The 27,033-nt window shown below is 39.2% G+C and overlaps 2 protein-coding genes across 3 annotated transcripts; both read left to right on the forward strand.

Moving 5' to 3' along the window:
- Window positions 1–6,530: 6,530 nt before the first annotated feature.
- LOC101472101 (GTPase IMAP family member 9-like) lies at window positions 6,531–18,164 on the forward strand. Of its 2 annotated transcripts, none has more exons than XM_014411590.3 (2): window positions 6,531–6,750; window positions 15,465–18,164. In XM_014411590.3, the coding sequence occupies exons 1-2, from the start codon at window positions 6,726–6,728 to the stop codon at window positions 16,184–16,186; spliced, it is 747 nt and encodes a 248-aa protein (XP_014267076.3). In that variant the 5' UTR covers window positions 6,531–6,725; the 3' UTR covers window positions 16,187–18,164. The 2 variants fall into 2 exon arrangements, with proteins under 2 accessions (XP_014267076.3, XP_004568468.3); XM_004568411.5 differs by lacking the exon at window positions 15,465–18,164 and adding an exon at window positions 13,824–15,437 and having other exon boundaries at window positions 6,572–6,750.
- A 1,772-nt stretch (window positions 18,165–19,936) lies between these two features.
- LOC112436061 (uncharacterized) lies at window positions 19,937–25,987 on the forward strand. Its single transcript, XM_024805270.2, has 10 exons — window positions 19,937–20,206; window positions 20,928–21,263; window positions 21,388–21,657; window positions 21,821–21,910; window positions 22,230–22,340; window positions 22,469–22,558; window positions 22,650–22,678; window positions 23,056–23,112; window positions 23,202–23,276; window positions 24,064–25,987. The coding sequence occupies exons 1-10, from the start codon at window positions 20,152–20,154 to the stop codon at window positions 24,178–24,180; spliced, it is 1,230 nt and encodes a 409-aa protein (XP_024661038.2). The 5' UTR covers window positions 19,937–20,151; the 3' UTR covers window positions 24,181–25,987.
- The last annotated feature ends 1,046 nt before the right edge of the window (window positions 25,988–27,033 follow it).

Consider the following 27,033-nt stretch of genomic DNA (forward strand, 5'->3'; position numbering starts at 1 on the left):
AGAGAGCAGCCATTTGGCTTTTCTACCTTTTAAGTAAAAATCATGTAGACAGAAATGACTGGTACATATCTTTATAGGAGGGACTTTTTTAGACACAGTGTGACAAACAAGAAGAAAACCCAAGAGACACAATGGTGGAATGCAGAGGGATTCAAATGTTTTCTTTCTCTAATGGTACTTATACTTCAATTATCAGGTAAGGATACGTGTACATTTACAAGTAGAATTTCAAACTTTTACTTGGTTGAAAGAGATGTAAACACAAAACGTTTGCCCAAGTTTAGAGTGTCTTCGTCGCCAGGGAGAAACCACTTTCAGTTTAATTAAGTGAAAAAGATTGAATTAAAAAAGATGCTATATAGTATAAGTATCATTCTATTTAGTCATTCAGGCCCCCCTCAAATAATTTCTTTGTCAAAATGAGAAATACTATTTAAAAACTGATGTATCTAAAATTATTATAATCATAATCATATTATATAATCATTTTTGCATTTGTTTCTGATTTTACCAGCAACAGAAGTTCAGGACTCTGTCCTGTCAGAGTTGGAGATAAAGTCACTTTGTCTTGTGGAAATGTGAAAGATGATCAGGAAAAATGTAACAGCACTACCTGGCTCTTCACTACATCTAGAAAGCCGAGCGCAGTGACACTGTTTGAAAATGGGAAGATGCATGCAAATGCTAAGAATAAATCACCCAGACTAAGTGTGACTGTAAACTGTTCGCTGGTGATAAATGTCACAGCTGAGGATGTTGGTGATTACACCTGCAGAATGTTCAACAAATCAGGAAAACAAGAAGGTCCAGGTTTTATAAACAGACTCTTTCCTGTTAACAGTGGGTATTTCCATCATAATACTATCAGCTCAAAACGGCTCAGTTCAACATCATATTACTGTAAAAATCATAGTTACTCTGAGGACTGCCAAAAATTCTCCTTATTTTTTCTTTTCTTTTTTCATCAGTGAGCGAACGTAAAGAAGGCAACATGGTGACCTTGACCTGCTCTGTGTCAATGTATGAGTAATGCTGATACACAGTCAAGTGGCTGTATGAAGATAAATCCACTGATAATAATAACAAAGGCTTGAAGACGTCACAGTCTGCCTGCTCAGCCAGTGTGACATTTACAACTTCTCATAATGTTTACACATCAAAGAATTATGATTTATTCAAGTGCCAAGTGAAAAATGATGATGATGACAATATGAAGGTATGGAAAGAGGTGAGAATTTGGTATTTGTTTTGATTCGTTTCTATTTTATTTTTTTAATTTTAAAAATATTGCAGTTCCTGTACTCCTGTGTACTGATGACTCTCTATATAAGTTAATGTGGTCATTGGGCTCTTCGTCTCAATTTGCAATCCAAGTAATTTCCATATAGAATAATCAGTATTGATATAAACTCTGCTACTGTCCTTCCAAGAAATTCAAATGTTGTATTTTGACACATTTCCTATTAAAAGTTAATGTTCTAAGTCACATCTAAGTCTTACATCATGTTGTTGCTCAACAAGAATCTCTTTACTCACAAGAAGATGATTAAACATTTCTTTGCCTGGAAAAAAACAAAACAAAAAAAAGTATTTTATTTTTAGCCAATGAACAGAACAGAAACTGGAAATTTTTTTAAATGTTGTCCTTTTCTTCAGAATGGGGGAAGGTGATTGCTGCGTTAGTGGGTGTAGTAGCACTCCTAATATGTGTAGTTCTTGTTATATCCATCCATCCATCCAGTGGAAGAAATTTAAAGGTAAGAGCCTCCACAAGATGAACCTTTTATAAACAAAAATATCTAAGCAGCCTGAAGACTCTATTGGGTTTCTCTTTTTCTGAAAACAGATTGCAGACCAGGGAAATCACTGTAAGTTTTGCTTTAATTATAAGCTTGTTATAGGCTATGACTGTTAAATACTTTTTGTATCCCAATCTGGGATAAACTAAGCACATGCGAACTTAAAATTGTATTTTATCTTTTAATGTTTTATTAAATTAAAATAAATTCAGCAATTTTTTTCTTTTAATTTATGATGATATCCAATTTCTTTTTTAAAAAGAGAAGAAGAAAACAGAAAAATGACCTTATACTGACTCAGTCTGCTTTCACAACTATTCAGCTCTCTGTAATAGCAAAGAGTTATGCACTGCTTCCTCTCTGAAGTGTGGAATCAACCCAGCAATCATTATGTTGTTGTCTCTGTGTCGGCTGATCCTGAAGATGCTGTTCGCTATGCCTCCATCACCTTCACCAAGAGCACTACTAAAACTTTGGTAACCTTATTGTTATCAATTACATGGACCGGGCAGATTTATGTACACTTTGCTTTTACATAGCTGGGCCCCCTTTTTGCCTTAATTCTTAGTGGCAAACATTCCTCATGAATTTTGATTCATATTTAAATGATAGCATCACACTGTTGCTGCAGACCCTTGATGACATCTCCCACTCCACCACATCCCAAAGGTGTACACTGAACCCAATTTCTTATTCTAGAAACAAATGTGAGGTGATTTGAGCTGGATAACATGGCACATTATCCTGATGGAAGCAACTATCAAAAGATGGGTAAAAAAAAGAAAAAAGACATGGTCAGCAACAACAGTTTGGCTTTGGCATAAAGAAAAGGCCCAAGATCACAATATCTCTCACATCAATATACCCACCACCAGACTGAAACAGGATGGTGCCATGCTTTTGTTTAAACCAAAGTCCCTGCTTTTCAAATTTAAAAGCACAAATTAAGACTCTTTAGAACAGGCAACATTTTTCCAATTTTCTATTTTCGTTTTGGTTACTTTGGTTTTAATAATTGGTTATTTGAGTTACTGATGCCTTTCCATCAGCTAGACGCAAACTGGCCTTTGACCTCTCATATCAACAAGGCCTTTTGCTCAGAGAACTGCTGCTCAGTGGAGTTCCTCTCTTTTTAATGACTTTTGTCTATAAAGGAAAATCCTAGTGCATCAATAGTTTCTGAATGGCTCAGAGCAGCCTGTCCGCCACCAACAATCATGCTACATCAATTAAATTACCTTTCTTTGCCATTCTGATGCTCAGTGTGAAGTTCAGGAAATCACCTTGACCATGTCGACAAAAAACTACTACATTATTTTAGCAAATGCACAATTGCTGACATATGATTATGTGATTATTTGCATTATTGAGCAGTCAAACAGGTGAGCCTAACAAAATGGCAAGTGACTGTATGCATTATAAAACTAATCACAATGTAAATTAACCTCTAGGTTCTGGCAAAAAATGGCAGAGATGAAGATGAAGCAGTTACCTACAGTATGGTGAAAGCTTCCCCCTGCTCTTATCCCAAACCTCTAAACATCTATGCTACCATCAACAGCTTGAAACAATAACAGATTTGTGTGAAATTGCAGAAAGAGACATACTTTTGCTGTGTCTTTTGCTTAAGTATTAATATTTCTTTACTTATGATTTGATATTTTTCCTGCAGATCTGTTGTTTGGAGTTTAATGAGATATTCAATTCCTCTTATATTAATGCAAAACATTTCTGACTACACATAACAATCCACACAAATCCATACTGCTTTTTGGATAAAGCTGCTATAAGGTTAATTTGCTCATAAATGGAGCGCTTCGCTCTCATTCTGTTATGTCAGAAACAAAACAGAGTGATCAGAGACAATCACAAATAAGAGGCTACACAACAAAATCTACATATTACAAAGCTGGAAAAGTAGCACATATAAGGCATTTTGAAGGACAATAACATTTATACTTTATTCCAAAAAGTCTCAATAAATCTTATTCACTTGTACTTGGATCCATTCAGTCCTTGTTGCAATCCTATTGATTTGTTTACCTGTTTGTTTAATGACAGGTCACAAAAGTGGAATGAACTTCGGGTTGCAAATGTGTCCCCTTAATATTACCGAACCTTTTTTGACCCAAGACAGTGAAGGTTGTGTTTTAGGCTTTACTGATATTTTAGGTTTTAAATTTAGGCTTTTTGTATTTCTATACTTTCTTTCTTTGTATTTTCATAATTTTTACTTCAAGTTTAGTGGTATACTCATTTCGTGTAGTTTCATTGTGTGTGTTGAGTGTGTGTATGAAATCTTATATAAGATTGGGGAAACCTGCAGTCTGCTCAGACTGAAGAAGTCACTTGGATGAGTGACGAAACGTTTCTCCCACTGAAAACGCTACAACCAGATGAACAGAATCAACTTTTGGAGATCCCAGAATTCATGCTTTTCAGGTGTAATAATAACACTGTTTGTTAGTAAGTCCTAACAGTATTTTTTATTTAATTGTTAATATTTATTTTTTATTATTATTTGTTTATTTTAATGCAAAATGAAAACTTATACTCCAATCAGTTGAAATATTTGTAATATTTTAAATATGTAGACATTTATGAAAGTTGGATGTATTACAGAAATAATGAATGAGCTGTTTTATTTAAACAAATCAATAAACTGATGTACTTTTTCATGTTTAAGCTTGTTATCTGATAAGCTGTTGTTAACTGATATAACAGTAATTTGGAGAGGTTAGCTACTTTGATTCCCAGTTACTAGCTACACAACTGAAAAGAAAAATGTCATCTCTGAAAAGTTATGTGTCACGGCTCTGGGTCATTTTGACCCAGGATTTTCAGTTTCCTATATTTTTCTTTATTATGGTGGTATCCTGATTGTCTTGTTATGCTTTGTTGATTATTATTATGAGTCTATGTTTCAGTTTATTCTGGTTTAAGGTTTTGTCCTTAGGTTTTGTGTCATGTGCCCTCGTGTTTAGTGTAGGTTTAGTTCAGTGTCAAGTCTGCGTCTTTGTGAATTGTTTCTTAACAATGGGGTATTTACCTGCCACTACTGCAGCGAGAGAACGTGACACTGATGACAGCTGGGGAAACTTAATCATAAATTCTTGTTGTCAAGCGGTTACAAGAAATCCTTAGAAATTTAAGGCTGGCCCTATTTTTTTTTTTTTTTGACAGATTCAGTGGGACAGGTGTATGCAATGGTTCCACCAGCTCTGTGTGGAAAGCCCACATGTACAAAAAAGCTTTTCGTTGTTTGCCTTGTAAAACGTTTTCACAGTGACAGCAAGTTTTCCATGGGTACACTGAAGAGTAATTGTGTATAATCTGCCTTATAATGTTAACAATTTTATTTCTTTAATTTTGTCTGCATTTCAAGTTGAGTCTTTAACAGTTTTACGTTCATGCTGCTAGCCCAAAATAATTGAGTAATCTTGATCCTTCAGCTTTACAATTTCATTGAAATGTATAAAGTTTTGTAGGAAGTAGACTGTGGAAGAAAAGAGCTATGGTAGAACGCTCTGTTGTAATCCATACACTGAACCATAACGTAACAACCCCCCCCCCCGCCCCCTTCCCCCCGCACGCACAAAAGTAAAACATCACTATTTCCACGTCTCGCAGGTTGGAATGAAGGCGGAGTCAACTGGATCCGCTGTCCCTGCCCGGTGCGCGCTCCTGACGCAGAGGAAGCAAATTGTGTCGGGAGTTGGAGATAACGACCTTGGTGCACCCTGCTGCCCTGCAGAGAAACATCTCCTCAGGGTCGTGGCTGCCCTCATGGCGTTATGGGTCGCGCGGTCAAATGGTCCTCTGGCAGCATTACTACTACCTCCCTCGCTGCGTCAACCAGCTGGTCCCTTCACAAACATCAGCGAAAAGGTGGGCAAGCTGAGACACACTAACAGAGGCAGCAGCCGCAGTGCCCACTCCTCCTCGGGCCGCCTTTGCCGTGGCCCGAAAGACTCAGGAATGCCCGGGAGTCATCTCCCTCCCCAATTTCTCCTAAGGACTGTAAAAATTCAAACAGGCTACTTATGGACGGCTGTTTACATAAGGCGTGAGCAAAGGAGGGGCTGACGTTACTGAAAATACACGGTGTCCTGACTATTAGGTCAAATCTGTGAATCACATCTGTCTGACTTTAAACTGTTCAAATTCAGCAGCTGAACTGATGTAGTGAAGATTTGTTTTTTACCTACTGTAACTTTAAATACTGAGGTAAACAAGAAAATGGAAAACAAGTGTACAACAGCTCACCTGCTGCACCTACTAAAAGCCTCAAGGGAAAAGGCGCCAGAGAGCGAAGGAGAGCAGAAACTTCAAAGATAAAGGAGGGTGGAGAGGGAAGGGAACGGGCTCTTAAGTATTTACATACTTTGCCTTTATTTTTATCTGTTTAAATATAGAGTGATATACTTTCATTGTGAATAGAGTTAATTAATACTCGTCTCACACCACGCTTGCTGAGGCGTTTTATGATGTCACTACATCTATTTTATTTTACATATATCATCTCTAAACACTGTAATATCTCCCCCAAGTCAGATTTGGAAAATGGATTTCTCGTTTACAGAATCTTTTGTCTATTCTGTTCCTGTGTGTGAATAAATAACAGCGAACCTTTGACCGACTAATAGATGAAGCCTAAATAAATCACAGGGGGTGATCATCAATACTAAGTCGGATTCAGAGAAACGGGTGATTTTTTGAGTCTCTGACTTCCTACACTGCCATACCGGGATTTGGAGGGCAGCTAAGTTATTTACTCCACCTCTTGTTTGTGTCACTTGGGGAGGAGTTTACGGTCAGACTATATTACAGCTCTTTCAGTGAAACGAAACTATTCAATGTCACCCCCAGAAAGTGAACACACTTGATCAACTGCTTAGGAAATAACAAACAACAAAAAACAAAAACATGGCTGGCAAACCTGCATTGGAAGGTGAGTACTTTTATCACTTTCACTCTCATTTAAAATTAATTTCTATAATAAACATCTCAGAATTAAAGCACGGGGCGATCTCTATTTTATTAGTTTTCTTTAAGAAAAGAAGTATCCAAGGTTTAAAAAAAAAAAAAAAAAGAGAGAGAGAGAAAAAACAGCAAGGTTAAAATTAAATCATAAAAGGTATGTCTCCATTGTTTTTAAGACTTCAGTCCAGGCTATTACTTTTCAGTCTAGCTTCACTAATGGCAGTTGCCCTTAACAAAATGGCTGCAGGTTGAATGTCGTTTCCAGAATCTCAGAGTGAATACTCGGTGTGTGGCTTGCAAATAGCGCGTGAACTTGGTCTCTGTGTGGCCATTTACTAGAGATTTTAAAAAGAAGAGAAAAAAAAAAAAAAAAAAACTTTACTAGAATTTCTGATTTACATGTCTCACATGGTCCTCTTTTAATTTTTTTTTTAAGTTTGTTATGCCCATTATATCTTTGGACAGTTAGCCACCACATAACCCACCTGTTTTGAATGCAGTTTGTTAGACCTAGAGCTATCAGCACAGGCACCTTAGAGCCACTGATAGTAGGTTGGACCTGATGGAGGGATGCTCTGTTGTGAGTTGGAGTGTTTCAACTGTGAATTATTTTGAAAGGTTCCAGTAAAGACTAGACAGATTTGTTTGTTACACTGGAATAATATATAAAATAGAGTTTAGGATGCAGCTGAAATGAATATTAAAAACACATAACTTGATCGTTTCTGAAGACAACTTTACATCAGTCTTCAGAATATCCACAAACAGCACTAAAATCCTATATCATAATATTCTTAATAACAGTTTTAGTTAAAAATGAGCTGCTAAAACAAGTATAACATGTGTTCTCAAAAATAAAACACTGAAATAAACTAAACGACACAAGTTGGACACCACATCAAACGAAATGTGTCTCACGTTTTACTTTGTCTGAGACGTGGGACGTGAAAACGACATGTGGGGACTCACATGTTCTCAGCGGGTTTTCGTATAATAGCTCATTGTTGAATGAAAGACTCTATTGGCCACATGCAGGTTGCCCCGCAGTGGAATAGAAACCCCCCCGACTTACGCACACAACATAGACATCACATGGGAATACAGGTCGGAGATTGGCAGCGTTACAGGAAAACACTGAAAAAGTACACAACAATGGGAAAGTAGAAGAGGAAAAAGAGACCTATACTCATGCTGGGCACCTATGGGAGGACAGCATGAGAACAGGAAACAAAAAAAAACTCCTCTGCACAGAGAGCACATAAATGTCCACAGTACAACATTGGAGCACGTGACAAGCCACAAGGTTGGGTAGGGGGTGAGGAGAAATCCGAAGGAAACACAGCAGTCATCCTGCACAGCGCTACCATTCCAGCGCGGCACACAGGAAACAAGCATTTTGAAAGGGAGGGGGATGAGTACGTGCTTATCAGTGTAAGTATATGTGTGTGCGCGTGTCCAGAGTTCAGCTGAGACAGTGTCCTCCGCCCTATCAGGCTAAGTATACAGTCTGCCAGCCAACCCAGGTGGCCTTGCATGGAATGGGAAGAATAGTCAACACACAGTCGTTATCTGGGAGCTTTTGTTCGGCTCCAGCCTTGGGCCCGCAGCTGGCGCCGTGGTGTCTGCATGTTGATGTTGTTGATTTTTCTTTTATGCGAGCAGCTCAGGAGAATTTCAAAGCTGTTCTTAACACTCCGACACTGGTCTCTCAATTTCCCGTTGGAGAACCGCGAGCCTCCCCATGAGGGTATCAAACTTCCGTCCCGTGGTGTTGTCATGCTTTTGATTCTGAGACCCCACAACTGCAGTGAGCCGTTCTGCGATGTGTTCCAACTTTCGCTCAAGGGTCTCATTTTGAGCAGGCCTCTCTTTGATGTATCCCAATATACGCTCAATGGTGTTATTTTGAGTCTTTACGGCAGCTGTAAGCGTCTCCAAGGTGTTAACCATGCTGCGTCCGGTGTGAGAAGTCGCACCTCGTCCCATCGTTTCAATCTCCAGCGGGCAGCCTGGGGGGGGGGGGGGGGGGGGGGGGGGGGGGGTGTTTGAATTAATTCTCTGATAAGCCAGGGCCAAGCCAGCTCCGATCAGATATCTTCAGCGTCCTCGATCGACAGTCCCGCCAGGCACATGATCCTCCATTTCTGCCACCCGTCCATCGTGTATCCGGCAGGGAATGTCCCTCCAGGGCACTCGGGCTCTCCCAAGCCCAGTCTTCTTGTTGAGAAAAGGGTGTCAATAGCATTCAGAGACCAGTTGATCAAATCCATAATTCTCTTTTAGGTTTTAGAGAACGACAGTGAGAGACTGTTCCAGGGAAAGTAATACACACGAGACAGGACAAGGACACAAGAGGCTAAGCAGGGAAGATAAGGGGAAGGAGGAGAGGAGAAAAGTGCGACCGCCTTCGCCAAGAGCCAAGAGAGGAAAAAAAAGTGCTTTTTGTGGCCTTGTGTAACCACAGGGATAAAAAGAAACTGATCTGGCTTTCATATTCAGTGCACAGCAATCCAGGAAATAATCTGTTCTGGGAAAAAAAAAAAAAAAAAGAGCAAACAAAGTCATGTCACTCTGAGCTCTACCCAAAATATTTGAATCTTTGTGTCTAATTCAAACCTTACTGTCTGGGGTTTTTTTTTTTTGCTTGTTTTCTCTTTTTTCTTTCTCAACAGGTGATCCAGGTGATTGATATATGTATTTTTTGTCTGTTTGTTTTGTTGGTTTTTGTTTTTAGCCCTTTATCACAGTTCCTTTTCAACGCTGTTTTTGTTTCCCTTATTCTTTCTCCCCTTTCTTTTCCCCAGTCAAGTCCATCCTGTATTTAGCAAGTGAAAATAAAATAAAATAAACAATAAAAGGTGAATCAAATAGACCAATACGGCAAGGCTGGGATGGTCCATTTGGTAAAGGAAATCCGTTGGGCATCTTTCTTTGCTTTTAGACAATAATTCTGATGCCAAAAGAACCAAACGGGACAGGCAAAAAAAACCCAATAAATAATAATAATTCAAACCTCAGCTTCAGAGCATTTCCTCCATCTGTCTGACACATTTTTTTAGTCTAACTACTGCAACTGCAAAAACTCCTGCTGTTTACATGAACCAGTTATAGTTACTGTACAGGGTTTTTTTTTTTTTTTGGGGGGGGGGGGGGGGGGGTTGCATAAAAAAATATTAATTATGTTTTTAAAAAAAAAACTAATGAAAAACTTGCTAAATCTCCTCTCTCAATACCAAATTGCTTATTCTGCTGTTAACTCTAGTTTTGAGCTTCTGGTACTTCAGGTGACGATAATCATTGCTGCATCACTATTTGGAATAAGTCCTACTACCATCTCCAAATTGAAGGCTATGTCAGAGACAGGCCATGAAGTGGACATCCCAAGAAGATCAACACTACAAGAAGGTCACCCTGTCAGCACTTAGGAACCATAGGCAGAGTTCTACAGATTTGTAGTCAGGGTTTGCAGGATGATATGCCAACTTTGTTTTGAAAATGGTGACATGATAGAAAGTGCACAGGATGGGTACTGGGGATCCTGCTTTCCTCAGTTTACAGAAGAAGTAGAGGCATTGCTGTGCTTTCTTGGCCAGTGATGCAGTGTTGCATGTTCAGGAGAGGTCCTGTGTAATGTGCACACCCAGAAATTTTTGTGCTGCTCACCTTCTTCACAGCAGCACCATTTATTTTGAGTAACCAACTGATTCACCTTCTTCCTGTAGTTTATCTCATCAGTAGGGATGGGTATCGTTTAGGTTTTATCTGATACCAGTGCCAAACCGGTACTTTTGAAACGGTGCCGGTGCTTAAAGTAAAGTAAAGTGTGCGTGTTAGTCCCCATGGGGAAATAGTTCCTCTGCATTTAACCCATTCACCCAGTGAAGCAGTGGGCAGCCATCAATGCAGCGCCCGGGGAGCAGTGTGTAGGGACGGTACCTTGCTCAGGGGTACCTCAGGGTAGCCGTTCAGTGGAGTTGAACCCCCGACCTTCCGATCATGGGGCCACTACTCTACCTACTGAACTATCCCTGCACTTAAACGGTGCATGAACCGGTGCTTAAAGAATCAAGAACACAAACTTTGTCCAAAAACCTCTCATGTTCAGCTGTTTTTTATAAAAAGGGTTATCCCCTGCAGCTATAGGGCATATATGGTATCACTCTTGGCTGGAAGCAGTGCTTAAACAATGGAAAAAAAAAAAAAAAAAAAAAAAAACACAAACTTTGTCCAAAACCTTTCATGTTTAACTGTTTTCCACTTTTTCTTTGGTCATTTTAGCCTTTTTGGCCAGGGTGAAGGGAGTATCTGCCATCAAACAAGAAGACAGCCGCATGTAGCTATGATGATGTTTGCTAGTTCACCTTACATGCATTAATTTAATAACGTGGTTAGCCTACTCAATGTAAATTACACACGAACAACATTAAGCTACTCATGCAGAGAAGAACGGCTGCTGCTGCCATCATCATCCGTCATCATTTCTGCTACACTGGCAGGGCTAGGGGCCAGGACTCTCCTCTTCGGGTGCATGTTGCTAACTCCGGGTCAATAACAGGCACCACACCCGCAGTAGATGCGCACGGTGTGAGGTCTCGCAGCAAGCTATCAAATACGGCGCATTTCTGGGCTTTTAAAAAAACCCTATGCGTCGCCAGGTGTTTCATCAGATTCGAGGTGTTACCTCCTTTTCACAGTATCACCTTAAAGCACTTGTTGCAGGCTGCTGAGTTTGCATCTTTTGCTGTGAAGTACAGCCAGACTTTTGACTGCTTCGCTTTGGGCATTTTTAATCTGTAGCTCTGCTCTAAAAGAACGTACGTACCTGGACCCGCCTACTACGCTCGCAAAGGTAAAATGATTGGCTAGAATCCGAAGTGTATGACATCTCAGGGAAAAAAAAGCACCGAAATGAAGCACCGAAATGTGCGCTGCTTTTCGGTCTGGTTATTACCGTTTATGTCAGAACCGGTGCCATAATGGCACCGGATACCGGTACCCATCCCTACTCATCAGTGTTACTAATAAGACCCACCACAGTTGTATTATCTGCCAACCTAATGAGGAGGTTATTGCTGTAGTGCAAGGTGGAGCCAAGAATCAACATTGTGTAGACAGTGGCGTGTCCAGCGGGGTGGCCTGGGGGGATCTGGACTTTGACTGGGCCATTCTAACACATGGATATGTTTTGTTTTAAACCATTCCATTGTTGCCCTGGCTTTATGTTTAGGGTCGTTGTCCTGCTGGAAGGTGAACCTCCGCCCCAGTCTCAAGTCTTTTGCAGACTCCAAGAGGTTTTCTTCCAAGATTGCCCTGTATTTGGCTCCATCCATCTTCCCATCAACTCTGACCAGCTTCCCTGTCCCTGCTGAATAGAAGCACCCCCAGAGCATGATGCTGCCACCACCATATTTGACAGTAGGGGATGGTGTGTTCAGAGTCATGTGCAGTGTTAGTTTTCCGCCACACATAGTGTTTTGCATTTTGACCAAAAAGTTCCTATTTTCATCTGACCAGAGCACCTTCTTCCACATTTTTGCTGTGTCCCCCACATGGCTTGTGGCAAAGTGCAAACGGGACTTCTTATGGTTTTCTGTTAACAATGGTTTTCTTCTTGCCACTCTTCCATAAAGGCCAACTTTGTGCAGTGCACGACTAATATGGACAGATTCCCCCACCTGAGCTGTAGATCTCGGCAGCTCGTCCAGAGTCACCATGGGCCTCTTGGCTGCATTTCTGATCAGCGCTCTCCTTGTTCGGCCTGTGAGTTTAGGTGGACGGCCTTGTCTTGGTAGGTTTACAGTTGTGCCATACTCCTTCCATTTCTGAATGATCGCTTGAACAGTGCTCCGTGGGATGTTCAAGCCTTGGGAAATCTTTTTGTAGCCTAAGCTTTAAATTTCTCAATAACTTTATCTCTCACCTGTCTGGTGTGTTCTTTGGACTTCATGGTGTTGCTGCTCCCAATATTCTCTTAGACAACCTCTGAGGCCGTCACAGAGCAGCTGTATGTACTGACATTAGATTACACACAGGTGCACTCTATTTAGTCATCAGGCAATGCCTATGGGCAAGTGACTGCACTCAGACCAAAGGGGGCTGAATAATTACACACACCCCACTTTGCAGTTATTTATTTGTGAAAAATGTTTGAAATCATGTATGATTTTCGTTCCACTTCTCACGTGTACACCACTTTGTGTTGGTCTTTCATGTGGAATTCCAATAAAATCGATTCATGTTTGTGGCTGTAATGTGACAAAATGTGGAAAAGTTCAAGGGGGCCGAATACTTTTGCAAGCCACTGTAGATGTTTTAAGGCTGTAAAACCCCTCACTACACACTTTATACACTTTTCTCAGACAGGCACTTTTCTCTCTTGTTTAAACACCCTCGAAGTTCAAACCTTCGTAGAAAAATAAGTCCAGTATTATGGAATGAAACCAAAGATTAAACCCTGTTTTCAGGTGCAGGACATGGGAATAGAGCAGCTGTGAGAGAATTCAATATTAATGAATCAATGGGACAGAAGTAGACGAAGCAAGAAGAACGAGTTGAGTAAAGTTTGACTTATCTGACTCTTTTGTTTCGTTTAATGCGCCTCATAACCTGGTGTGCCTTATGGTCCGAAAAATACGGTAACTTTTAGCTTCCTTTAGCATGTCAAAAGATCCAACTTTTTGTGCGTTGGTTAGCATCTTCCTCTGCCTTTTGAGTGCTACCGCAGGTGCCTTTGACGGTACAGCACTTCAGAGTCACACTGCTAGCGATCGAAGATTTATGTAAATTTGACAAGCTGAACGCATTCTGTACTGTACAGGAGACATGGCACTAGGAGACTGATTGACAGTTGTTTACAGCCAATCAGGATGCCAAACACATTTGTGTGGGGGGGAAAAGAAAAGAAAAAGCATGCAAAATTGCAAAAAAAAAATCAGCGAAAGAGCAAGACCTTGAAAGGTAAACCCTGTTATGGCGAGGGACCACTGTAGATAAAATAAACTGATGGGGGCAAACAGGTAACATTATTGTGTTCTCTCACAGATCTCAGGATTGTACTTGTTGGGAAAACTGGAGTTGGGAAGAGTGCAGCAGGAAACACCATCTTAGGAAGAGATGCTTTTAAATCTGAGCTGACTTCTTCCTCAGTGACAGAAGTGTGTGAGAAAAAGATGGGAGAGTTTGGTGGCCTTAAACTGGCTGTAATTGATACACCAGGACTGGGTGACACAAAACAATCTGAAGAGCAGGTGAGGAGAGAGATTGCTCGATGCATGTCCTTTGCTGCTCCTGGGCCACATGTTTTTTTGGTTGTGCTCCAGCCAACCAGATTCACAAAAGAAGAACAAAAATCAGTGAAAATCATTCAGACAATATTTGGAAAAGAGGCATCACGTTACACCATGGTACTGTTTACCCATGGAGATGAGCTGAAGAAAAGACATTCCTCCATAGAAAAATTAATTAATGAGAATCCAGATCTCCGCCGCTTCATCAGTCAGTGTCACAGAAATCATCATGTTTTTGACAATGATGACAGAGATCCCTCTCAGCTTAAAGAGCTGCTGCTGAAGATCAGTGCAATGATTCAACTAAATGGAGGAGGCTTCTACACCAACGAAATGTTCCAAGAGGCCGAGAGAGCCATAAAACAAAAGATTAAAGAACTTCTGGAAAAATATCCAGACATGAATCTTGAAGAAGCAAGAAGAAAGGCAGAGGAAGACAACTCCTTTATTCAGGCTGTTCTAAAGGGTGTTGTTATTGGAGCTACTGCTGGAGGTCTAGGTTTAGCTGCTGCTGGTGCAGCCGCTGCTGGAGTTGCTGCTGCTGGAGCTGCTGCTGGAGCGGCTGTTGGAGTTGGAGTTGGAGCTGCTGTTGGAGCTGCTGTTGCAGCTGCATATGCCGGGGTTCCCAAACAAGATATATATTTCAGAGTGAAAGATGAAACAGGATGCAACATACAGTAAAACACAAAGGATTGCAGTAATTAGTTAGATCATTCCAGCCCTATGAAAAATTTAGATAAACTTTAAACTATATTTCATAAATATTGTTTATTTTTCCTGTTCTGTCACCATATTATCTTTATCATAAGGCTGATTGCTGCTCAGATACAGATATAGATTAGCATCTTGTTTCATTAATTATTTTTATGATTTTTTTGTCTGCAGCCCTTGACATGTCCTTATGTTGTATGTCAGTAGAACACATTATCCACACTGAACCTTTTAATTATGTTCCTATATTCAAAAGCAATAACTGATTGATAACTGTGTGTGTGTGTGTGTGTGTGTGTGTGTGTGTGTGTGTGTGTGTGTGTGTGTGTGTGTGTGTGTGTGTGTGTGTCACTTTGTTTGCCACTGATGGACTCAAAGGTGATCAAAGCAAACAGGCTGGAACAGGCCGGACGTTTGGTCAAACGTGCCCCTCTGGATTATTAAGTCTAAAAGAAATAAAATAAAATAATAATACTAATAATGGATTGGATTTATATAGCACACTATTCATTCACTCTTGTTAAAGTGATCCTTTTAAAATAAATTACATCAAGAGAAAAAGCACATGCTGTCTGAAATGCTTTTTATTGTTATCTGCTGTTTATAAAATGAGCTATTATGTGCACAGGTGGTGAGCATACTGATACACTGGTGTAACGCCACCTGATGACCTGTGTTGTTTCAGGCTCACGCCTCAGGGTGGTGCTGGTGGGGCAGGAGAGAGTGGGGAAGAGTTCAGCGGGAAACACCATCCTGGGAAAGAAGGCGTTTGACTGTAAGATCAGTTCCAGCCCAGTGACTCTGTGTAGTCAGAAAGTAGAAGCTGATGTTCAGAGTCGCAGAATCTCTGTGGTCGACACTCCTGGACTCTTCAGCACTCGGTTGTCTATAAACATGGTGAAAGCAGAGATGTTAAAAGCACTCAAGCTGAGCTTTCCAGGTCCTCACGTTTTCCTCCTCGTCCTCCAGCTCGGAAGATTCACCAAACAAGAGCAGGAAGGGCTGAAAAGCCTGCAGACAATGCTGAGTCCTGACGTTTCCAAACACACCATGGTGCTGTTCACATATGGAGACCGACTGAAAAACACCATTGACATAGAGAAGTTTGTCAGCAAAGACAACAACCTGAAGGAACTGCTTAAAAACTGCAGCGGTCTGTACCACGTGTTCAACAATGAAGAGATGGATGAGAGGCTCCAAGTCCACGAGCTGCTAGACAAAATAGACTCCATTACAGATGGAGGACATTTGTACTATCAGGGAAGCTTTGAGTCAGAGAGATCGATCAGGAGTTTCTATGTGTATTGCTGGGGTTTAACGCTCCGGGTTCTTAGACAAATTAATTACATGGGAATATTTAACATCATCCGTTTCATCTTCACATGGTGGGAGACACATTTCGAGTGAGATAAAACTGTAAAATGAGGCAGAGGAGAGAAAGAACACAGGATGACAGCTGAGAAACAAAGGACAAAAACAGGAGTATGTGACAGGAGGAATGTTTTCATCAGTCCTTGATACCCAGAGGTCACACATCCACAGATTTTGTTAAGCATATATCTAGATTAGAATCATAGCTGGGTGGAGTCTATTCCAAGTGACAGAGTTGTTGATGAAATCTGAAATAAACTGAGATAGACACAACCAGGTTGTCTTGATGAGTTGTATTTACCTTTGGGTCAAACAACAGCACTGAGAGATTAACAGTAGTCTGCATGTTTTTGACAAAGAGAGACTGTAAACCTAGATTAAAAAAGAAAAAAGAAAGAAACAATTTATCTCTCAGAATCCCGGGTAATGACAGATATCTTGTACACAGACATGTGGTACATCTGTAAGATTACTGTCGCCAAGTAAGAGTAAGAAAACAGGTAAGAATAACCATTTAAAATCATCTAAATGACATTTTTGAAGAAATGTACTGTTTTTCTATTTTGATATCTACTTTTTCCTAAACTGATTTTTGTTCGTGTATTCATGTCACTCCTTTATATGCAATGTTTTATGTTGCTTGTATCTATGTAAGTGGAAGTAGCTTCAAACTGATATTAATAAGTAGCTCTTAATATCATTGCAATACAGGATTAGCCAATATTCATTATTAAGGAAGAAGATGCAGATCAATAAAACAGTAATTTGATGATGTAGCCCGAGTTGTGACATGTGCTGCCTCTTTTCCCCCTCTTATGTTAATTTGTTTTAAACAGAACATAAATCAGCAAACAGATTTCTCTTGTTTGTGTTATATTGTTTGCATGAACTGAAGAAGCATCTTAGATGAGAGTTGAAACATCTTTAAGGAATTTTACATCCAGTCGCTTTATTTCCAAGCTCCTTAGACTCTTGTTTACATTCTTTACCAGACTGGTGGATGTTTATCATTGTGGCTGTGGGTTTAGCACTCCTAATAGCTGTTGTGGTCATCATCATCATATACAAAAGAGTTAAGTGTCAGAATATTACCAAGCAGGATGGATTAACTTGAATTTTGTTTGTGGAAGCAAAAGTTGAGTCCTTGTCTTGTCTTGTCTTGTCAGGGAAACCAGCAAAAATGGATACAAACACTGTGAGTTTTTAAAGTAGACTTATTAAATATTTATTACATTCTTTCTTTGTGGACCAAGTGCATGCTAACTTGACCTTTAATGCACTTATTTTCTGAAGTGACTTGGACAAGGTTGTCTACAAAATGAATAAACTGTAATGACAAATATACCTTTATAATCTCATTTTGTTGGGTAATAATCACTAAAAGCAGAGTAATGGATGCCCAAAGATCACAAAATGTAGACTTGTCAGATGGTATTGATGTGTGAGAATGCCATTTTGTTTTTTAAAGGTGTGTAATAATGAAAACGATGGAGCAGTAAACTGTGAAAATGTCTGCTCTTCTGATGGAGTTTGACTGACCGTGCTGCTTCTGTCAGACCCACTGACCAAAAACATCAATGTCAACATCAACTCTTGTTTTTTAGTTGGACAACCATGTTAACATTCATTTTATCTCTTAGTTAGAACACCTCTGTGCAAATTATTTTTTGTTCAGTTGTTAAAACCTATGTGTTCTTGTTATGGATAATTTTAGTTGACTCCAATGTTGAGGTCTGAAAGGGATGGTAGTGCTTTTTTGGAGCACCTGACCAGCTCCTCTTCAGCAATTTATTTTTTGCCTCTGTGGAGCTTTCATTGACACCGTGATTTCTTCAGAATGGGACTGGTAACACTGGCTATAACTCATGCTAGTTTGTCTTTATATCAACTATATCAGTAATAAATGTATCTGTTTTATGCTTTACATCTGTTCCTTTGCATCTCGTATTTGTTGATGAGCTTATTGGGCTTTGAATATTAGTGTACACACATAATGTAATATGCAAATAAAGAAATAAACAGTGTTGAATAGTCTCATCAGGATGCTTTCAGAAAGAAAACTTTCAGGGATCACTAAACAGGCAACACTCAAATGCAGGACTCGATCATAGAAGTTCAGGCCATTTATTTACATTAAATTAGAGTTCAAATAGAAGATCAACACTAGAGAAGTTCTTGGTTTCTACAAGTTAGTGTTTTCCACAAGTCCACACAGATTCTCTTCTAAGAACACAAACCAGCCCACTGCTCTCCATCAAGAGTTTCTCCAGCAGAGAAACGAGCAGAGCAATCCAGCAAAGATGGAACAACTCCCTTTTAAATAAAAATAGAAGTGGAACATAAAATGAGGAAGTGACTAAGGAAGTGAAATGTTGGATTTTTCTAAGTAGAAGCACTATTTTAGTCTTACTGACCGTAAGACTGATTGTAGCCTGAGGACTAATTTCTGGGGGGGATGCATCTGCCTATGGCCCAGTGGCTGACAGCGTGGACAACAACTTGCTCCTGAACACCGTAAAGACCAAGGAACTTGTTGTGGACTTCAGGAAGAAGGCAGATGACATCCTGCCAGTCACCATCAACAGGGTCTGTATGGCAAGAGTCTCAGACTTCTGCTTCTTGGGAGTCAACAGCAGGAAGGACCAGACTTGCCAAACACACACTCCTGAGGTTGTGAAGAAAGAAAGAAAGAAAGAAAGAAAGAAAGAAAGAAAGAAAGAAAGAAAGAAAGAAAGAAAGAAAGAAAGAAAGAAAGAAAGAAAGAAAGAAAGAAAGAAAGAAAGAAAGAAAGAAAGAAACAAACAAACAAACAAACAAACAAACAAACAAACAAACAAACAAACTACTTTCTGAGGGTTCTCAGAAAGAATAACATCCCTGAGAAACTGTTGGTGTCCTCTTATCGCTGCCGGGGCCGGTCCGTGAGTCATTTGGTACCTAGCCGCGAGAGTTGAGACTCAGGTGTGAAGTTTATGGTTTTCATGGTTTTTATCAGTTTTATCTTCTTTTTTTTTCATCATTTTTATCGTTAACTGGGTTACCCTGGGTCTTTCCCTGTGTGTTATGAATAAATCTTCTTTTTTTTTGGTACCGGTACTGGTTTTATTTTGTTGTGTTTATCCTCGACACCTTAAAGGCCAGTCCGTGAAAATATTGTCGGACATAAACCGGTCCGTGGCACAAAAAAGGTTGGAGACCGCTGTCCTAGCAGATAGTCAGCTGTCCTCTCCCCTCACTTGAAAAATTGCACAGCTCCCATTGTCTCAAGAGCATTAATCGAATCCTTCAAGACCCAGCTCACCCTGGTCATGTACTGTTTGAATGTCTACCTGAAACTAACAGACTAAGCAACAGATTTTATCCCCAAGCAAGCCATCACCATGCTGAACACTACTGAATTAGGCAATCAGATCCAATACAGCTTTCATGTACAATGTAACATTGTTACAACACAATCTCAGGTTTACACATTTGATGCTACGGTTACCACTGGTCTTTACATCAGCACCAGCAAACAAGGTAAATCATTGAGAACACAGTCTTGATCACTGTCATCAGCATGGATTCTGTTCTTTAATAAACACTGAAGCAATATGCAATATGAGTTTGCACAAGACAGAATGTCACACTGCACAATGTAATGTCATTGCTGGTACAAGTACATATTTCTATATATGGCAGTGGACAGGAAGTGTGCTGTGGCTTCAGTGGAGATAAACCTCTACAGCACATATTTTAATATCCTGTAGATTTACTCTAATTTACCTCAATTAAAGTAAGTAAGACTGCTGTCTCAGTTTGGTTAAAGAAGGATGTATGTTCATTTTTTCTTTCATATCTACACGTTTGTAAAAACTAAGGGAATACATATGACCTACCAACATTAAAAATAACCACAGCGTGAATGAAGAGGAGACAGGAAGTAAAGAAGATAGACATTTGTCTTTGACAAGTACAACAGAGTTCGCAAGTTGCAGTTGTGACAAGATGAACAAAAGGCGATGATTGATCACAAATTATTCAACATTTCTCTGTTTTTGTTGCTTCTTTATTCAGGTAAGGTAACCTTTACAAATACTCTAAAACATAATTTTTACTTAATATCAACAACAAATTTTAAAAATACATTTTCAGATCTGAAAATAAACAAAGACACTGCATATTAGAGTAAAGACTTTATTTTAGTCCAGTCTCATTATTTATATTTCTTTACTTTTTAAATCAACAGTAATTGCACAAAATGATGCGATTTATGCGAAATATGAGAACTGTTTAGGTAAACCACCCTAAAAAAATTTTTATTTCATGTATTAAACCACAAAAAGCATATAAAGTGCTTTGAGAACTCAGAGTAGAAAAACGCTATATAAGAACTAGCCCATTTACCATTTGATATAATATATTTTTGGCCACTGTGACCCATGGGACACTGTTTTCCCTACTCAGCATTTCTACTTCAAACCAGGCTCACAGTGCATTATGCATAATGCAACTGTAGGAAAGGAAGATCTACATGTACCTACAAGTATTAAAATGTTTGGGGGGGGGGGGGGGGGGGGGTGCTTCTGTTTAAAGGTAAAGATACATTTAACATGTAACAAATTTTTTCCAACTTCTTTTCAGATTTACTTTATTCTGAAATCTTTATGTAGACAGCTGTGCTTTTGTTACAGCAAAACTGAGTTTGGTGCACACATTTTTTCTGTGCACAAGAATGTAAATTATCTGCATTTGCACAAGTAATGGTAATATTTTTGTTTCTCTTTCATGTTCTCAGGAGCACTTAGTGAAGATCTTCCGCTTGCCTTCACTGTCAGAGATGGAGATAAAGTCACTTTGCCTTGTAAAAATCGGTTCAACATTCATCACAACTGTGACACTATCACCTGGATCTTCAGAGATTCAAGAGGCACACCAGCAGTAGAGCTGGTTAATCTTGGACAAATCAAAGAAGAAGCCAAATCAGACAGACTGAGTGTTACAGCAGAATGCTCACTGGTTATAAAGAAGGTCACAGCTGAGGATGTTGGTCGTTACACCTGCAGACAGTTTAGAGGCAATCCAGGGAGACAGCAAGGTCCAGATGCTGTGGTTTATCTGTCTGTTGTTGTCAGTAAGTATTTACACCACAATATATTTTAGTTCAAGTGGTGTCATTGGAACAGCATATTTTCATTATATATGAAAATAAATATGTGTTCTTGCTTCGTTTTTCTCTTGCAATTCATCTTCACCAGTGACCGAAAAGAAGAACGCTGATGAGGTGACTTTAAGCTGCTCTGTGTTGACATTTGATCGGTGTAGACACAAAGTGAAGTGGATCCATAACAGAAGAGATCTGGATAGAGATTACTCAAATTTAAAAACATCACAGTCTTCCTGCTCTGCTACTGTGACATTTCTGAACCTTACATATGGTCACATATCAAGTTCTGACTTTAAGTGTAGCTTAAAAAGAACAGAAAATAACAAAGAGCAGCTTTTTACCTTCAGCCATCATTCATCAGGTAAGAAACCAGGAGAGGTTCTGAAGAGCTTATTAAATGAATTCACATTATTTTGTCTAAATACCTAAGATATTATCTTGTTTTATTAATCTGAAGATTTAATTGACTGAATATACAGAAAGTTTTCTAATGAAAGGGCCACTGAATTTTGTTTTTTGTTCAGGTGAAGAAACAAATACAGCAACAACAGTTAAATTAGACACAATGACTACAATAAAAGTGCTGGAAATGGATGGTTCAACAAACTTACCAGGTAATGTCAACAATATTCTGTATCAATTTTTCAGCAAAGTCTTTTTCTTTCTGAATTTTAGGAGAAAATGTTAGTTGTTGTTAGTGAATGAGCAAAGTTTAATCAAAAGTCATTAAGACTGGTGTTAGTAATGACTTCATTTATGGGTTTTAATTTACAATATTACATATACAAAGCAAACTCTTACAGCTTCCTAATGAGTAGTTGCCAGAGTTTTGTTTCTTTGTTCAGATGAAGATACATAAACAAATCATTTAACTGTTATAGAACATACAGAATGAAAGATCCTTTCAATTTTATTCTTTTGTTTTTGGTGAAGAAATATATGCAGCAGCAACAATTAAATTGGAAATAATGACTGAATCTGGCATTAAAGGAGGTCTGACAACAAAACAGCTGGAAATCATGAATGGTTTGAGAAAATTACCAGGTAATGGCAACAATATCTCTCTCTTTCTACAGACTTCAGTAAATATTAAAGGCATGCTCTGATATTTCAGATGATGTACTTAAACATACATTTAAAATATACTTTTCATGTTTTCACTCTCTTCCCAGACTGGTCCTGGTACAGGCTTGCCATTGTGGCCCTGGGTTTAGTAGCACTTATAGCAGCTGTTGTTGTCGTCAGCATCTGGATAAGAGCTGGTGGGATTTATTCACATATAAACAGAAAGGTTGATAAACCTGGATTCTGTTTGTGGAAGTTAAAGTTGACTCCTTATTTTCTATTTTTTAGGGAAAAAAGCACAGATGGATGAAAACATGGTGAGTTTATTAATCAGAATGAAACAGATAATTTTAGATTTTTTCCTTCATTTGTGCCACGAGAACAACAAAACAGCACGACACATTAGGACAAGACAGATAATAAATAGAAAATTAAGCTGGAATGTCTGCAATAAAACAACCTTTCCCAATAACACAAACATGTCGGATTATACAGAAATTTTAGAGCTCACAGTTCTCATCATGAAGAGGCGGCACTCATCAGGATCAAAACACTAATTCATGGCAAACCTGATAAAAGCTCACATAAGGATCAATGAATATCCATATCTATGCCATATATATATATATATATATATATATATATATATATATATATATATACATATATACACATATTTGCCTGTTTGTTTCAGGAACAGAATTTAAACTCTGCAGTAACTTCGTCTGCTCCAGGAACCATTCAGGAATCTGTGAGATCAAACATGTATTTGTTCACTTATATGTTGAATCTGCATTTTATACATTACTGAGCAGTCTTTATGTTGTCTTCACTGTGCAGGCTGATCTTCAAGATGTTGTTCTCTACGCCTCCCTCAGCTACACCGAGACCACCTACAGCTGTCCAGGTCTTCAGGTAATTTGATTGTTAAGGTTGCGGGGTTTCTCCTCCTACTGATCCCTGTCGGTAGTTACTGCTTACCCATTGGTTTTAGGGCACATGGCTGGAAGATCTGGCGTAGTTATTGACCTATCTCCTGGGGTATCCTCTGGTGCAACACGTTCTCACTCTTTAAGCAGAGGAACCCTGGCCAAGCATCCATATATAGTAAGGAGTAAGAACCTTGTTGCAGGGCGTGGTCTGCAGTGCCGCTGCAGGGGTGGTGGATGCACCTGAGTGGCAACACACCTCGCCAATTTAAAGTGTGGGCTAACTCCTGTCGTGGTTGTTGGTGTGTCAGGCTGTGCGCAAAGAAGCTGCAGCTAAGGGTTTGTACAGCAACCAATGAATAAAGATAATGCAAAGCATGTTCATGTAGTGGGGTCTGCTGTGGTTACATTCCTAGATGGCCGGCCTCTGGCTCAAAGCTTTTCAGTGAAGTGAAAATATTGAACATAGACATTTTTGTGTTTTTCTGAAATAGTTATGTTATGGTGTGCAAGAGGAAATTATTTATGTTTGATTTAAAGAAAAACCCTTGGGAAATTTTGACAAAAATTTTACATTTCATTGAGAGGCTAGTAATTTTGTCCTTATCTGTTCATATGTAAAAACAAAAAATATTAAAATAAAAAGAAATTGGCTCACAAGAGGAGCCGTAAAGTAAATGTGTTTGTAACAAAAAAGTTTGTTAAAGCTCCCAGACAGGGCAGGTTAGGAAACAAAAAGGAAAAAAAGAAAAAAGCTGTGTATTCTTTTTCAGGCTCCCCATAAAGACGATGAAGAAGGTGAAGCTTTGACCTACATTATATGTCCAGTCTCTTCTCCTGGACCTGCTCCCAGCAACCTCTATGCTAGCATCAACAAACCAAAAGACTAAAAAACAGGAAAAAACACAGAATCTCTTTTTCTTTGATAACTTCTTTCTTTCTTTCCATTCTTGTGTAATGAAAGACGGTTTCTGTTTTGTTAAAGTTCCCAGGATTTAACAACAGTGATAATATAATCTGTATTTTAATTTCTAATTTCTAACCCAGAATGTTGCACTATATTTTTTCATAGATTGTTTATTGCTTTATCAGTGTGCATATATGTGTTTGTATATCTGCAGTTTAGGCCTGATGATTTTATGATATTAAAAAGTGTTTTTCCATTATGTAAAATCCCAAGCAGCCAATAAAGGCTCCAGCACATGAGTTTTATTGTCACGGTACTGGGTCTCTGACCCAGTGTTTTTGTTGGTTTTAGTTATGTTCTTTGTTTATTGTATTTCATGTATAGGTTTCCTGTTACTTTGCCTTCCCCGTGTCCCGTGTCTAGTTACCCTTGTCTCCATGTTCCTTCTGCCTCCCCAGTGAGTTGTGTCTTTGGCACTCCTGTCTCTCTGCTCCGTGTTCAGTTTGTTCAGTGTCAAGTCAGCGTCTTTGTGTTATATTTCCTGTTACTGTGACGTTCCCTTGTCTCATGTCAGTGTTTGTGGTTTTGCTTTGGTCTTTTCATGTTTGATTACTCCCACCTGCACCTTGCTCCTGTGTCTCATTCCCTCGTTATCCCTCAGTGTATTTAAGCCCTGTGTTTTCCTTGTTCTGTGTTGTGTTGTACGGTGTGTGTTTACCTGTGTGCACCTCTCTGTGTGCTTAGTAGGGATGGGTATCGTTTAGGTTTTATCCGATACCGGTGCCAAATCGGTACTTTTGAAACGGTGCCGGTGCTTAAATGGTGCTCGAACCGGTGCTTAAAGAATGGAGAACACAAAATTGGTCCAAAAACCTCTCATGTTCAGCTGGTTTTTTTTGTAAAAAGATAACAATGTTAGCCTTTTCTGCAGCTATGTGGCATATATGGCATCACTCTTGGCTGGAAGCAGTGCTTAAACAATGGAAAAAACACAAACTTTGTCCAAAACCTCTCATGTTTAGCTGTTTCCCACTTTTTCTTTGGTCATTTTAGCCTTTTTGGCCAGGGTGAAGGGAGTATCTGCCATCAAACAAGAAGACAGCCGCATGCAGCTATGATGATGTTTGCTAGTTCACCTTACATGCATTAATGTAATAACGTGGTTAGCCTACTCAACGTAAATTAGCTACTCACGCAGAGAAGAACGGCTGCTGCTGCATCATCATCCTCATCATTTCTGCTACACTGGCAGGGCTAGGGGCCAGGACTCTATTCTTCGGGTTTTTGGGGGATGTTGCTCCGGGTCCGATAACTGGCAACCCACCCGACGTGCACGGTGTGAGGTCTCGCAGCAAGCTATCAAATACGGCGCATTTCTGGGCTTTTAAAAAAAACGCTATGTGTCGCCAGCTGTTTAATTCTTGGTGTTACCTCCTTTGACAGTATCACAGTATCAGCTTAAAGCACTTGTTGCAGGCTGCTGAGTTTGCATATTTTGCTGTGAAGTACAGCCAGACTTTTGACCGCTTCGCCTTGGACATTTTTAATCTGTAGCTCTGCTCTAACAGAACGTACGTACCTGGACCCGCCTACTATCCTCGGAAACGTAAAATGATTGGCTAGAAGTGTATCACAGCTCAGGAAAAAAAAGCACCGAAATAAAGCACCGAAATGTGCGCTGCTTTTCGGTCTGGTTACTACCGTTTATGTCAGAACCGGTGCCATCATGGCACCGGACACCGGTACCCATCCCTAGTGCTTAGTTTATTTTTCCAGTGTAGTTTTGTATTGTTTCTCCCAGCCAGCAAATAAAGCTGTGTTTTTTTGAGTTTGCCCTTTGCCTCTGTGAGTCTGCATTTGGGTCTTCTCTTACCAGCACACAGCTAGTTCATGACATTTATTGTTATGTTTTGTTTATTTTAAATAAAAATTGGTATATATATATATATATATATATATATATATATATATATATATATATATATATATATATATATATATATATATATATATATATATATATATATGCAAATTCATTGCCTCAAGCAAATAAGCAATGTTTGCTTAAGATAACTACATTAGGACAACTTATCCATTCATGAATTACATTTTTGTCACATTTTATATTTGTATTTTGAAAACAGTAGCGATGTCAGCTACCATTTCACACACTTCACATGGGATTTTGTTGGTTGAAGGACCCTAATAGACTCTAGAATTGTCACCATAAGCGCTGCCTGTCTGTTTCGTACGAGCATAACAGTTCAGGCTCGGCTGTGTTGCATGTGTGTCAAGAAAGAAGCAAGCATGAAGAAAAAGGAAGTGTACCTAATAAAAGAAGGAGGAAAGGAACAAGGTTTATCTGGCAAAAAATAATACATTGGGAAATAAAAATTAGCAGAAAAAACTTGTAAGATTTCATTTTATTTTTCTGATTCTAAATGTTTGGTATTGACATCCAAACCATTATAAAGGCCAAAATATAATCTCAGTAAACAGATGAGTAGATTAAATAATAAGTGTAAGTAAAAGCAATAATAATCTGCCATTAAATGTTTTTATTTTCCATAGTTTGTTCCAATAATGGTATAAATTTGTCTTTCTTTTTTTCCACAGTGATTAATTTGCCTTGTTGCCATTTTTATTGACTTCAGCAACATTGTGCAGGGGAATTAGAGCATCCATTTGCTGTTGCTATATGTGAAGCTAGCCTTAAAGGCAACTGATGACGGGCTTTCTGTCTCCCATTCAGTTATCCACTCATCTCTCTTAAAGTAGAACAATCTTGACTCAGGATAAAGAAAGAAAAACTCCAGACGTGTGAACGGCACCTCCT

The sequence above is a fragment of the Maylandia zebra genome, linkage group LG15 (assembly GCF_041146795.1).
Source record: "Maylandia zebra isolate NMK-2024a linkage group LG15, Mzebra_GT3a, whole genome shotgun sequence".
NCBI lineage: Eukaryota > Metazoa > Chordata > Actinopteri > Cichliformes > Cichlidae > Maylandia > Maylandia zebra.